General features: G+C 49.0%; 1 protein-coding gene across 1 annotated transcript; it reads left to right on the top strand.

Annotated features, from left to right (window-relative positions):
• Positions 1 to 780: 780 nt before the first annotated feature.
• Positions 781 to 12,770, top strand: CD2 (CD2 molecule; the record flags this gene model as incomplete). Its single annotated transcript, XM_080916610.1, has 5 exons — positions 781 to 835; positions 940 to 1,242; positions 6,260 to 6,490; positions 9,626 to 9,748; positions 12,475 to 12,770. 5 exons carry the CDS (start codon positions 781 to 783, stop codon positions 12,768 to 12,770), a joined length of 1,008 nt encoding a protein of 335 aa, XP_080772736.1.
• Positions 12,771 to 13,299: the final 529 nt, after the last annotated feature.

Here is a 13,299-nt window from a genome sequence, read left to right as displayed (position 1 = left end):
GACTTACAGAAGAATTTGTTGGGGTCTTATATATATTTATTGGGGGGGAGAGAGGGGGAGGGGGAAGGGAGGGAGGGGGAGGGGGAGAGAGAGAGAAGGAGGGGGATAGAAAAGGGGGAGAGAGGGAGAGACACAAAGAAAGAGAAAGGAGAGGGAGAGGGGGAGGGGAGAGGGAGGGAGAGAGATCGGGAGAGGGAGGGAGATAAGGAGGGAGAGGGGGAGGGAGAAGGGAGAGAAAGACATAGAAAGGTGGGGGGGAAGAGGGAAAGAGGAAGGGGAAGGGAGAGAGAGAACAGGCTAACAAGACTGCAAGGGCTTTAAAGACCTCTAAGCCCACCCCCGTGACACACCTCCAACAAGGCCACACCTCCTAATTCTTCCCAAATGTACATATCTGAACTCTATTCCCTTATGGACATTTGCCAGTGGGTCCACTTGGTCTTGCTGCAGGCAGCACAGCTGAGTGGATATCTCTGTTTAAGCCCTTGTTTACAAAGGGGTAACTCTGGCAACTGACCTCCCAGTTCCTCTTCTGGTGGGGCGCTAAAACCGGACACCCTAAACTGTTTTGTAAAGATTAAAATGTGGCACAGACACCCGTTTCAGTTGAGGAGGGCAGCAATGCATGGGTCGTTTCCTGGGGGCCGTGGGTGTGTTTTCTTCCCCACTGTGAAGAGCATGAGAGGCACGTGGTTCAGGTTGTTGGGCGTGGCTTCTGCCAGCCTCACCGCAGTCCAGACAGAAAGAACTCAGAGTCACCACTGGGAGAAGAATCTAAAGATGAGATGTAAATTCCTAGGTAGTTTCTTTCTGCTCCTCAGCCTTTCCTGCAAAGGTAAGCAAGTGTGTGGAGCTGGAGACCGCTGAGTGGACGTGAGAGGCAAAGAGGGAGATTCTCGGTAGTCCCAGCACCTCAGAAACCATCTTACTTTTTGACAGGGGCGGACTGCAGAGACACGGGGATCATCTGGGGTGCCCTGGGCCATGGCATCACCCTGAACATCCCTGACTTTCAAATGACTGATGATATTGATGAGGTGCGATGGGAAAAGGGTAACACCCTGGTTGCGGAGTTTAAAAGGGAGAACGCTTATTCGAAATCAGGAGCATTTGAGGTCTTAACAAACGGAACCCTGAAGATAAAAAACATGACGAGAGATGACAGCGGCACCTATAATGTAACAGTGTATGGCAAAAATGGGACAGGTAGGCTGAAAAAGACGCTGGACTTGAGGATTCTAGGTAAGTCTTCATTCCCTCAAGTTTTTTTTTATTTTAGGACGGGGGCTATGTAGCAAGTGGGGGGAGCAGCGTTTCTGTAGCATCCCCATCCAGCGCTTCATTGGCCCACAATGGAGACTCCAGTGGGTGAGGTTGTCTGTCTGCCTTTCATTCTCTCTTTGGCATGGCTGCGGGACTGTGTCAGACTCCCAGGTTAAAGATGATCATTAATCAGAAAGAAGACAGTTTAGTGGAGGAAAAAGATGGACATCCTTGGTAGCTGATGAAGTTGTAGCTAGGACAGGGTGTCAGAGGGTGCCCCAGGAGCAGTGAGTCTCTTGTCTGGAAAGCTAAGTTCAAGCCAGGGTACTCTGAAGGAGTTAGAGGGCAAGATAGGACTGGAGATGCTGAGCCAAAAGCAGGACCGACAGCTTCTGTGTTGTCTTCTCAGCGTCAATGAAAGTGGATGGTAACTTTGTTGGTCCCTGAATTAAACGCACAACAATGAAGGTAGATGGTAACTTTGTTGGTCCCTAAACTAAACAAGGTGTGTCTTTGTCTCTGTGTGTACTAAGAGGGTTTGATGCTGTAGAGGAACATGAGAAGACTAGCCAGGAAGCCTCTACTGTAATCCAAGTGAGGCCACACAGGTGGTCTTAATCTCGGTAGCACATAAGAACCAGCAAGACAGCGGCAGGAGGTGACTGATGCCCAGGCTCTTGGCATGGGGTCTGCACCAGTGGGAACTATAGCTTCCAAGTGCTTCTAGTGTGCAGTTGTCATTGAAAGTCACTGGCCTGGAGTAAAGCATGGTGTGGGTGTGAGGAGGAAGTGTAGGAAGCTTGGGTCGGTGAAGAAGAAAACAAAGCATTGGATGCCACCAAAGTTGAATGTCCAGGGACAAGTGGGCAGCTCGCACCAATGGGTAAGAGGAGAAAGCCTGCCCTTGGCTTGGGAGAAAACTGAGAATGCCCTGCCCAGCATAGATCAGCCATTCAGGGAGCACAGAAACATTCTGAGCTTCGCACAGGAAGTGTGAGTAGAGAAAGGGTTCCCCTCATCTCACTTGTGGGTGTTCTTCCTGCTCTGTACTTAGCACCTGGGCCTACAACCAACCCCTCTCCAGGGCCCACTGTGAGCACCTCTGTGCACGACCCTTTCCTGTAACTTTATCTAGAAAGAATGTTCCAGAAACGGAGTGGGAGTGAGAACGACCGCTCACCATGGGCACCGAGCACGGCCAGCCGTGACCGCAGACCATGTGGCTCTGGGGTCCTGTTGGAATACTGCGCTGTACTGAGCTCTGTGTGGAAGCCTATTCACGCACTCTATCACTGCCGCCTTCAGTTTTCGGTGACAATGGCTACTGGGGAGAAGTCAGGAGTTTGTTAACCTGGTTTTCTTTAGCAATCCTGAGAACTTAAAATTACAAGCTTCTGTCCATCTGTAACGAAACAGACCTGGTCAGAGGTGGCCATGGCCTCGTCGTCTGACAGGAACAAGGTCAGAATTCCAGCCCAGAGCTTCCCTTGATAAGGAGGGTGATATCCCCTCCCAAACAAGCTCATTGTCTTGTAATTCACATACCACAGTTTGCCCACACACTATGCAAACAGTTCAACAGCTTTCTGCATAGTCACAGAGTTATGTGGTTATCACCATAGGCAACATTTTCCTTACCCCTTAAAGGAAACCCAAACCCCTTAGACTAAAAGTGGTGGCCTCACTATTATATGCAAATGCTGTCACACAGTGTGCTGACTCAACTTGAGGACCTGTCACCATTAGATATGACTATGTATTACGCAGATTGGAAAATTGTCCTCTGTCCCCGAACCTGATTACCCAGTGCAGGTTATATTTGACTTACGTAAAGAGTTTGGGATTAGAAGTGTTTAGGATTTGGGACTTTTTGAAGATTTCGAAATATTTGTATATATATGTATGCTATATATTGGAGATAGGACCTAAACGTAAACACAGCATTCATCTGTGTTTATATATACCTCATACACACTGTTCAAGACAATTTCAAACAATATTTTAAGTGGTATTGTGTAGGAAACAAGGTCTCACGGCATGCGACTTTCTATGTGTGGTGCTGAGTTGTGGCTTGATAGCTTTTGGAACATTTCAGATTTATCTATTAGGATGCTCATGAGGCCTGTAATATCCGATGAGGGGTGTCCAGAGCTGTGAGTGGGGCAGTGCTCCTGGATTTCTACCTTCCCTTCTAAAGCAGTTGTCTGACATTCAGGGTCCCTAGACTCTTGTGGAGAGAATCCCAGAAGCCCCAAGATTAAGGAGTCATATTTAGCTAGGGAGTGGTGGCCCGTGCTTTTAATCCCAGCTCTTGAGAGGCAAAGACAGGTGGATCTCTGTGAATTTTCGGCCAGCCTGGTTTACAGAGCTAGTTCCAGGACGGTCAGGGCTACACAGAGAAACTCTGTCTTGAAAAACCAAAGGGAGTAGAGACAAAGTCATATCTAGGAGCATCTCCCTCAAGCAGTTCCTACTGCTTTCAGAAAGCCATGTTACAGGGAGACCCTCCAGGAAGCCATGTTACAGGGAGACCCTCCAGGAATCCATGTTACAGGGAGACCCTCCAGGAAGCCATGTTACAGGGAGATTCTATAGGAAGCTGCTTTTCACTATGTTTGCATGAGTTAAATACAGGGGTGCATTTCAAAGCTAGAGCTTTAGAAACTTAATAAGATCACCACTTAAAAAATTGACAGAGATGTACATTCACTGGGGCCCATGAAAAGGGACCATCATGGTAAAATTTCAGGGTAAAGGACTAGGTGGTTATGCAGTCACATGATTCAGGGTCTGGGGACTTAGCCAGTGATAAAGCTTTTGTCTTAATGCCCAAGGTTAGGGGTCCAATCCTCAGAGTGGCTCTCTGATCCCCGGGTACAAACTCCAGTTTTAATTTGAGAAAACATGATAGATTTATGCATAGAAAATATCCGATAAAGATATGCACCAAAGTGTTAATAATCCCGAGTGATGGGACTGTAGGTGATTTCCAACTGCCTTTATTGCCTTTTAAAATTTGGTCAGTATTTCTTGAAATAGTTGGATCTTACTACGAAGAAGGTTTTTCACTCTAGAAAGACAGGCAGTCTCTGCCAGACAACCCAGAGACGCTGCTCTGCTGGATAATGACAGTCCGTTATCTCTTTATTCTGAGACACACCAAATCTCAGGATGGGAAGGAAACTGCATTTCTTTGTGCTTGTATGTTGGGAGTGGAAAGGAATTAGACTAGGAAGGCCTATGAGGAAGACACTGTGGTCTGAAAGCTAGAGAGAGGGAAATTGGAAAACTTTACCGTTGCCTTCTGTGACAAGGAAGAGATGAGGAACTGGCGGTCTGAGTCTTCAGGTGAGGACTGGGGAGCTGGGCACTGGGCCTGATCTCACTAATGCCAAGGGCGGGGCATTTCCCCCTGGGGTGTTAAACAGGAGGGGTGTGGAATTTGCAGTATGAATGTAAGAACCAGCTTTGGTGACTTGTCCAGAACTTGGCCAAGGGTTGTCTGGTTTGAGACAGGTAGGGAGTAATTTTCCTGTTTCTTAAAGTTGAGGTCCTTCAAGGCCAGAAATTAACTCAGAACCTTGGGGCCAGGAACAGTAGAGCCATTCCTGGCTCCCTGCTGGTGATTTTACTCTGGTAAGCTTAGGCTTCTTAGGCATTCCCATGCTGGCCTGAGCCTCTGTTCCCAGGACACTGTTGAGCAGCAACTAGCTAAGGCCACAGGCCTTTCAAGATGGGGCTGCTGACTGACCTCATCTACACTTCTGGACTCGGGAATCCTTTGTGGAGGTTCTTCTTCTGGCCTGACATTCGCTTAAGACTTTTTATTCCCCTCTCCCTGTGTGTGTGTGTGTATGTATGTGTGTGTACCACATGTGTACAGGTGTTGACAAAGGTCAGAAGAGGGGTCAGCTCTCCTGGAGCTACGGCATAGGTTCTGGGAACCCAACTCTGGTCCTCTGGAAGAGCAGCACATGCTCTTAACTGCTCAGCCAACTCTGCTGACTCGTCCTATTTAATGGTTACCCCAAAGCTAGGCACTGAAGGTCAATTAGCTTCGGACAGCCCATCTGCAAAAGGAAGACAAGCATGAGCCTTGCTTTTAGAACCAAACGACCCCCTCTCGCCCCCACCCCAGGTGAAAACGCTGGAGGTCACAGATGCTGTATGAACACATTACCATGCCTATTTTACTTATATCCTGCATCTGTGAACTTTACCAGAAGTGACTTTGCTCAAGATGTTCTGGGTCAATTAAATACAGTTTTCAAAAGCGCTTCAACATTATGTAGCTCAGTTGGTAGGATGCTTGTCTATCATGCAGGGAAACCTGTGTTTGATCCACAGCATCACATGAAACTTGGCATGCTGGCACATACCTATATAATCCCAGCCCTTGGGAGGGAGAGGTGGGAGGATCAGAATTTCAAGGGCATCCTTGAAATATTGAGTTTGAGAACGGCCTGAGGTATGTTGAAGCGGTTCTCAAAACAAAACAAAAAACAACAAACAAACATAAACCAACCAACCAAACCAGGGCTGGAGAGATGGCTCAGTGGTTAAGAACACTGGCTGCTTTTTCAGGGGTCCTGACTTCGGTTGCCAGCAACTACATGGTGACTCACAACCATGTAAAATGTGATCTGATGCCCTCTTCTGGCATGTAGCTTTACCTGTAGATAGAGTACTCATGTGCATAAAATAAATAAATAAATCTTTTTAAAAAAACAAGCTAAAAAAAAAAAAAAAAAAAAAAAAACTAGGACTCTGAACTTCTCTGGTCCCAAACCAATTCAATTTTAATAGATGTATTTATTAAGATTAAACAAACAAACAAAAACCCGGCCATTGTCCATGGGGGCATGGTTCCATAATCCCAGCTTTGGCAGAGGCAGAAGGAAGATGATTTCTAAGCCAAACTGGTCCACAGACTGAGATCTGGTATTTAAAAAAATTATCCAAAATTTGCCTAATAGAAATAAGATCTTTCTTTTAGAGATGGTCTCAAAGCCAATGATCTACTGGGAGTGCAGCAATACAACTCTGACCTGTGAGGTCTTGGAAGGAACAGATATTGAACTCAAACTGTATCAAGGAAAAGCACATCTCAAGAGCCTCCGTCAGAAGATCATGACTTACCAGTGGACCAACCTGAGAGCACCGTTTAAGTGCAAGGCGATAAACAAGGTCAGCCAGGAGTCTGAGATGAAAACTGTCAACTGTCCAGGTACGGAGTAAAGCAGGGTGTATGTGTGTGGGGGGGGTCGGGATGGCTCACGTGCACAGGGGTACCCTGCCAGGTCTGCCATAGGATGGGAAATGAAAAGTCACTTATTTCTCCTTGGGACCTTTTGGGGAGGTGGGCTCCTGGCTACTCATTTTGGCAGTCCACTCACAAGTGTGACCACTTCAGGCAGGCAAGGAGCGTCCCCCAGAAGAAAGGACTGCAGGGTTGAAAAAGGCTCTTGGCAGGAGGGAATCTGACTAGCCCACGGTCCCTCTGCTAGTTGATGGTCTGGATTCTGACACCCCGTTAATGTTTTCTTTCCAAGTTGGGCACCTGATACGAGGAGCTAGGTTTCAGAATGCCTGGGAGGCAGGGCAGGGGAGAGCAGAACTGATGAACAGAGAGAGGCACACCCTTCCTGACACCCAGAGACCAGTTCCGCACTGCAGGCTCCAGTCAGCCCTCAGTGCCGAAGGCCTAATGGGGCTCTCAGAAAGAATTTGTCTTTGTTTCGTTTCAGTTTGCTTTGCTTTTAGGGGAGAGTCTTGCTATGTTGCTAGCCTAGGCTGGCTTCCAACTGGCAGCAATGCTCCTGCCTTAGTCTCATTGCTGGGATTACAGATGTGCATCACTGTACCAGCGCCCAGCAACATTACTCGAGGAGAAGGCTGTCGTAGTGCCCAAGTTCCCGTCTGGAATGTTTCTGTTGATCTGACTTTAGTTGGTATGACCCTAGCAGAGCTCCCTCCTCTCACTATGTTTCTCATGCCCCACAGACGAAAGCAGCTCTGACATGGGAGGATCAAGTGAGAAACCCTGGGACCCACTCTTCCTCAGAGTGTGCCTCTGAGCTGCCTCACAACATGGCAGCTAGGTTCTCAGGGCAACCCGAAAGCAAGAGTCACTGTCCCAGAGGGATGTGATGACCCTTTAGAACTTACTCCTGTGTACCACTTAAAGATAGGAGTGCATTCTCATGTGCTCAGAGGGACCATAGTGTGTGTGTGTGTGTGTGTGTATGTGTGTGTGTGTGTGTGTGTGTGAGAGAGAGAGAGAGAGAGAGAAAGAGAGAGAGAGAGAGAGAGAGAGAGAGAGAGAGAGAGAGAGAGAGAGAGAGAGAGAGAAAGACTCTGAAGGCAGATTCAGAAGGATTGTATTACCCTCCACCACCCACCCCAAGTCCCTCACTCCCCCCAGCCTGGTTCATCGGCAGTCTTCCTCTTCTGCCTTCCTGCCCCAACCCTCTATTTATCACAAAGTCATGAGGGGGTGGAGCGAAGCTGCCTCTCTTAGACTCCAAAACGTTTTTTTTTTTTTTTTCATCTTTCAGAAGACCCTGTGTTAGAGACACAAGACTTAAGTCAGTGAACCAAAAAAAAAAAAAAAAAAAAAAAAAGTGGCCCCATCTATTGATCCTAGAAATTATTCATTGTTTATTTGAAATTCAGATTTAACTGGCTGTCTCATATTTTTATCTGGCAACCTCATGCTTCATGTTTAGTGTAACTAGATCCCTCCAGAATAAAAATAAGTATCTATCAAGGAGGGAGAGGCCTCTGAAGGCGAGAAGGCAGGGTTTGAGAGCAGGGAACCATGCAGCTCCCTTAATCTGCAGTTCAGAGCAGAAGCTGAAGCTGAACGAGGGCATGGCCACAAAGGAGAAAGAAAACTTCCATTCTAGAGGCCAAGGCAGGCCGGAGTCTAACTGTAGCTCAGGTAAAGTGAGTGCGTGCTGGAGTTCCTAGGCCAGTCCTCACGTAAACACAGGCACAGAGTCTCCAATAGGAAGCACAGGAAGGATGGTTGGAATGGGGTGCTGCAAGTACCTGTGACAGCTACAGCTACTGATGTCCCCACCAGGCACGCAGAGTGCTGCAGTGGGTAAACTTGAGACCATACACATCACATACTGTCTGTGGAAGGCGTGTCTGCTTCCTAAGCATGTCTGGGGACGCTAGAGGTCCTGCCCGAGAACCTGTGGGAGGATCTGCTGGAGATTCAGCTTGGACAGGATGCTTATCCACCCTGCTCACACTTGGGAGCTGACTCTGACATTCCAGGCCCTTGGCAACAAGGCCTGAAGGTCCCTGAATTCATCCTTGAAGCAGCTTCAGGGATTGCCGATAGATACCCCTACACAAACAGTGCCCAAAGAGGTTCTCAGTTGACAGGGAAGGACCAGGTGAGGGGAACTGGAGGAAAGGAAGGAACCAGTATCAACAGTATGGTTTGACCCTTTGCCCTGCTTGGTGGACCTCAAGTTTGCCTGGGGTGCGGGGGTGGGGGGAACCCATCCCTGGTCACAAGTGTTAACAGTCTTTGGCTTCTGTGAAACTGGGCTCAGCTCCCGTTCTTTCTCCCCACGGTCCTTCCACCCCCTGCTCCAGCTGCTCTCTCTAACTGCTATTGATTCACAAAGCACAGATGGTTTAGCCCCCCTCCTGGAAAACAGCTACCAGAAAAACCCCAGGGCAGAGAGTACAGCAAGAATAAGACCTCACTTCTAGGTGTTGCTTTACAGTTTACAAAAGCACTTTTCCATCCATTATCTGATCTGACTTCCGACAGCTACTCTGTGATGTAAAGTGCATTGTTTCCATTTTACACAGAAGAAAACAGACTCAGAGAAGTGGGGCATCTTACCAAAGGTCACACAGCTCTTACCTGGAAGAGCTAAACTAAGCTCATTGCCCTGAACAACCATGGCACTGTTTTCCTCTCTGTTATTCTTCCCTGTGCTGGCAGATGAAGGGATCAGAACTGCACATGCCACTGCTAACCGCTGAGTATCTAGGCGACTTTCCTAAACCCAGGAGGAGTCTGGGAGGAAGAAGAGCTGAACACTGAGGTTGGGGGATGCTCCACTTGGGGAAAGGCCCCATGAGACCTCAGGCAACTCATCCTCCCTCTCTAGAACTTGGGTACTCTTCTCCTCAGTGGGAGGACGGGGTGAAGTGGACAGACACTGCTTCTCAACCCTTGCACTCCAGGCCCCAGAAGCTTATCCTCGAGAAGGCGGAAAACCCCGTGGAACTCTTTCATCTGTTTGATGTAGGAGGCTGTGGCCTGGGCCATAGCAACAAAGAGACCACTCTTCCCAAAACCCTCTCCCTTAGCCATCTTTTCTTCTTGCAGAGAAAGGTCTGTCCCTCTATCTCATAGTGGGAGCCAGTGTAGGAGGACTCCTCTTGGTGTTCCTTGGGGCGCTGCTTATTTTCTGTATCTGCAAGAGGAAAAAACGGAACAGGAGGAAAAAAGGTAAGCACACCCACTTCTCTGTCACTGCGGGCTGCAGTGAAATCCCCATGGGAACATCCCTGCTTGAGGCTGTGAAGGGAAGAAAGTGATGGGTGGAATCATCATGGCAGGGCTGTAACCAGGGGTTCTGGATGGCTCTGTTATATGCTCAGATTGATTTCTGAAGGACGGTTCTCAGGGGTAACATCAAAGGACCTTTGAGAAGCTACAGCCAAGCTGTATACCTTCCCAGAACCCACTACGTGAGGCTGCTTTGGTGAGAGGCTAGTGTGGAGATCCCTGAATGGTTCACAGACTTTCATAAGGATAGAGAGATTCCCCCCCAAATCCCATGTCCGGGAACCATTTTCTTGGCCTTGGATGGCTTGAAGATGTGCCCAGGGCCAAGCTCCTAGGAATACGGATAAACCTGTCTCTGGCCAGGAGGCACTCATGGTGGGTCAGTGTAGAGGGCTCAGTGCATGAGGCTCTAAATCTGATCCCCAGTACTGCAAAAAAAGAGAAAAGCCCAAATCAGGGTGATGGCCCTTTGCTTCCTGATTGGCTGCTCAGGAAGTGATGCTTTCAGGCTGGGAGAATGGTTTCCTTGATGCAGACTTGTCCTGCATCCTACAGAGAAATTAGTTTTGGTGATCCTAAGTAGGGAGCTGACCACCCAAGGGACAATATGTCAGGGACTCTGTTTAGGCGTCACTGCAGATGTTGAGGTAAGGGCAGCCTAGTTGAGGCTGGACATGCTAGTGGTTGGACATGTCCCTGGGGTCCTGAGAAATCTCAGACTCACTCAGGGCTGGGTCCCATCTCTGCAGGTTTCTGCCTAGAGTAGGCCCAGTGATGTTCAAAGTATTGACTTCCAGCAGAGCCTAGGGGCAGAGTCTGCCCACACCCCACAGTGCTGCCAGGCCTGAGTCCTGTAGGTTTGGCTTCCTTCTTCATACCTCAGTGTTGCCCACGTCCCCCCTTTAGGCCAGCACCTCCATGTGTCATCTCATGCACCACTTCCCCCACCTGGGGCTGGGGACCTCATTCTCTGTGACCCTTTCACACCTTACTTACATCACTTTCAGGTCTCGATCCAGTACAGCTTAGTGGCTTGCAGAGTCCTGGACACTGACTTTCTTATCTCTGTGCTCTGTTCCTACTGTCTCTGTCTCCCTCCTTATAAGGCCCATTCTCACTGCCCAGGGGTCAGACACAGTCCTCCAAGGTGGACCTCCTTAGGTGTCACTGAAGACATGGAAACCTCTGCCACCGCCATACTGGGAAGAGAAATATGACAATAACTCATGTGAATAAAGTAGCCTCTTCCAGGAGCAGAGCTTAGTATTTCTGATGTATTACCATATTCCTCTTCATGATCTTAAGGGTGGACATTTGCACAGATGTAGAAGCTAGCTTACTACCTCAGATCCTACGGCCCATAGGCCAGAGCATAGTTAGGCCAAGGCAAGACACCTAGTGCTTGAACTTTAAGGCCGTTTTATCTTGTTCTTACATAACCCCTCTTTAAATTGGACATCTATGGGCCTGGTTTTCCTCGCCGCATCTGTAACCTGAACTGAGCCATCAGGAGACAGTCTTAAAAGAAAGATAAAGCACATGAAAGGCTTCTGGAACAGATGTTTAGGCATTGGTAGACCTTGCTGGAGAAGTTGTACTGGGATCCTATGGTACGGCTGTTAACAGGCGGGTGGCATAGGTCATACCAAGTGTACAGCTCCCCCAGAACCAGCTTGCTGCACAACTCAGTGCAAGGGCTCAGCATCTGGTCACACCTCTCACCCTCCCATTTCTCACGTGGTTCTTTGCACCTTCTGGTGGTCCCCCACCTTGGTGGAGGCCAACAATGTGATGTGCTGTCTGGCTCCGTCACTCTCCGAGGACAGTGTTGCTATGGCTTAGCAATGGGCCTAACACATAGAGAATCTGAGAAAGCACAGGAGGAAAAAAATGCCACCAAACAGAGGAGCCAGCAGAGAACCACAGGATCTTGACACTGTGGATGAAGGACCACCTGCTGGTCTGGGGCTGGGGCCAGATATTAGGGTCAAAGTCTCACTCTACACCCTGTAGCCTTAGGCACAAAGCTCTCCACCCACGTATTCTCTTCCCTCATAGTTTTGAGTTCTAAGGAGGCCTGGGGTGTCTCAGGGTATCTGTGGCCAACATTCCTGTCTCCCCCGACACACCCAGAACTTGAAGAGGGTGAGAGCAACCACCCTTTCCTCCTCTCATCTCCTGGGTTTGATGGCTATCACATGTTCAATGGTAGGGCTGGGGCGGCAGCTCAATTAGGAAAGTGCTTATTTTCAAGCACAAGGACTGAAGTAGAACCCCTCAAAACTCACATAAAAAGGGCAGGGTGGCACTCAATCCCAGAGCAGTGGCAGGTGGACCCTGGACCTAGCTGGCCTCCTTGGTAAGTTGCAAGCCAGAGAGAGAGAGGGAGGGAGGGAGAGAGGGAAGGAAGGAAAGAGAGAGGGAAGGAAGAAGAAAGAGAAGAAAGGAGAGAGGGAGGGAGGGAGGGAAGGAGGAAGAGGATCCCCCCAAAAAAGAGAAGTAGATAGTGCCTGAGGAATGGCATCAGAGGGTATCCCTTGGCACACACATACATGCTTACCTGCATATGCATACACACACACACACACACACACACACACACACACACACACACACACTCACTCACTATCATCAGAACAAGCTCTTAAAACGTCTTGCCATTACAGATGAAGCTTCCAGAATGAGCAATGTGGAAAGGGGCCCCAAGCCGCACTCAACCCCGTCCACAGCAGCGCAGAATCCAGTGGCTTCCCAAGCTCCTCCTCCACCTGGTCATCATCTCCAGACACCTGGCCACCGTCCCTTGCCTCCAAGCCACCGTACCCGTGAGCACCAGCAGAAGAGACCTCCACCATCAGGCACACAGTTTCAGCAGCAGAAGGGCCCTCCTTTGCCCAGACCCCGAGTTCAGCCAAAGCCTCCTTGTGGGAGTGGAGATGTTTCATTACCACCCCCTAATTAAAAAGGCAGAATCTGTCGTTTCCAATAAAAAGCCGTGTGAATTTATCTTCTCCCAGTGGACATGCCCACTCTTCCAGTGTCTGCCAAGGCTTGCAGACACAGTCAAAGTGCTACCTTTTAACTCGGCCACGCAGCCACAGGGTCTGGCCTCTGGAATCTTGGCCTCTTCTTAGATCTTGTCATGTCAGAAGCTCAGAGACCATAAGCACGTGGATGTAAGGATGTTGGACAAGCAGCATAAAGACCTCACTGTCCTCTCAGGTCCTTACTCGTGTGAGCTACCACATGGCCACTGGCTCTTGTCCTGTAAGCAGCTACCCGGGCAGGGGCTCGAGTTCCCCAGGTACTCAAGTGGACACTGGCCACTCCCTCTGCAAGGGTAAAATTAACACTTCGTTTTGCTCGTCATGTCTGCTTCTTTTGGAAATGAGACCAGGGTCTGAGAGAGGAAGCTGCAAACTGGGAAAGAGGCTGGTTTGGGGTGACAATGACATTAAATCTGGCGCACTCAGACCACTGGATTAATCACA

This window comes from Micromys minutus (genome assembly GCF_963924665.1).
Source record: "Micromys minutus genome assembly, chromosome: 4".
NCBI lineage: Eukaryota > Metazoa > Chordata > Mammalia > Rodentia > Muridae > Micromys > Micromys minutus.
The sequence above is the reverse complement of the archived record's forward strand: the minus strand, read 5'-3'. Positions and strand labels throughout refer to the sequence as shown.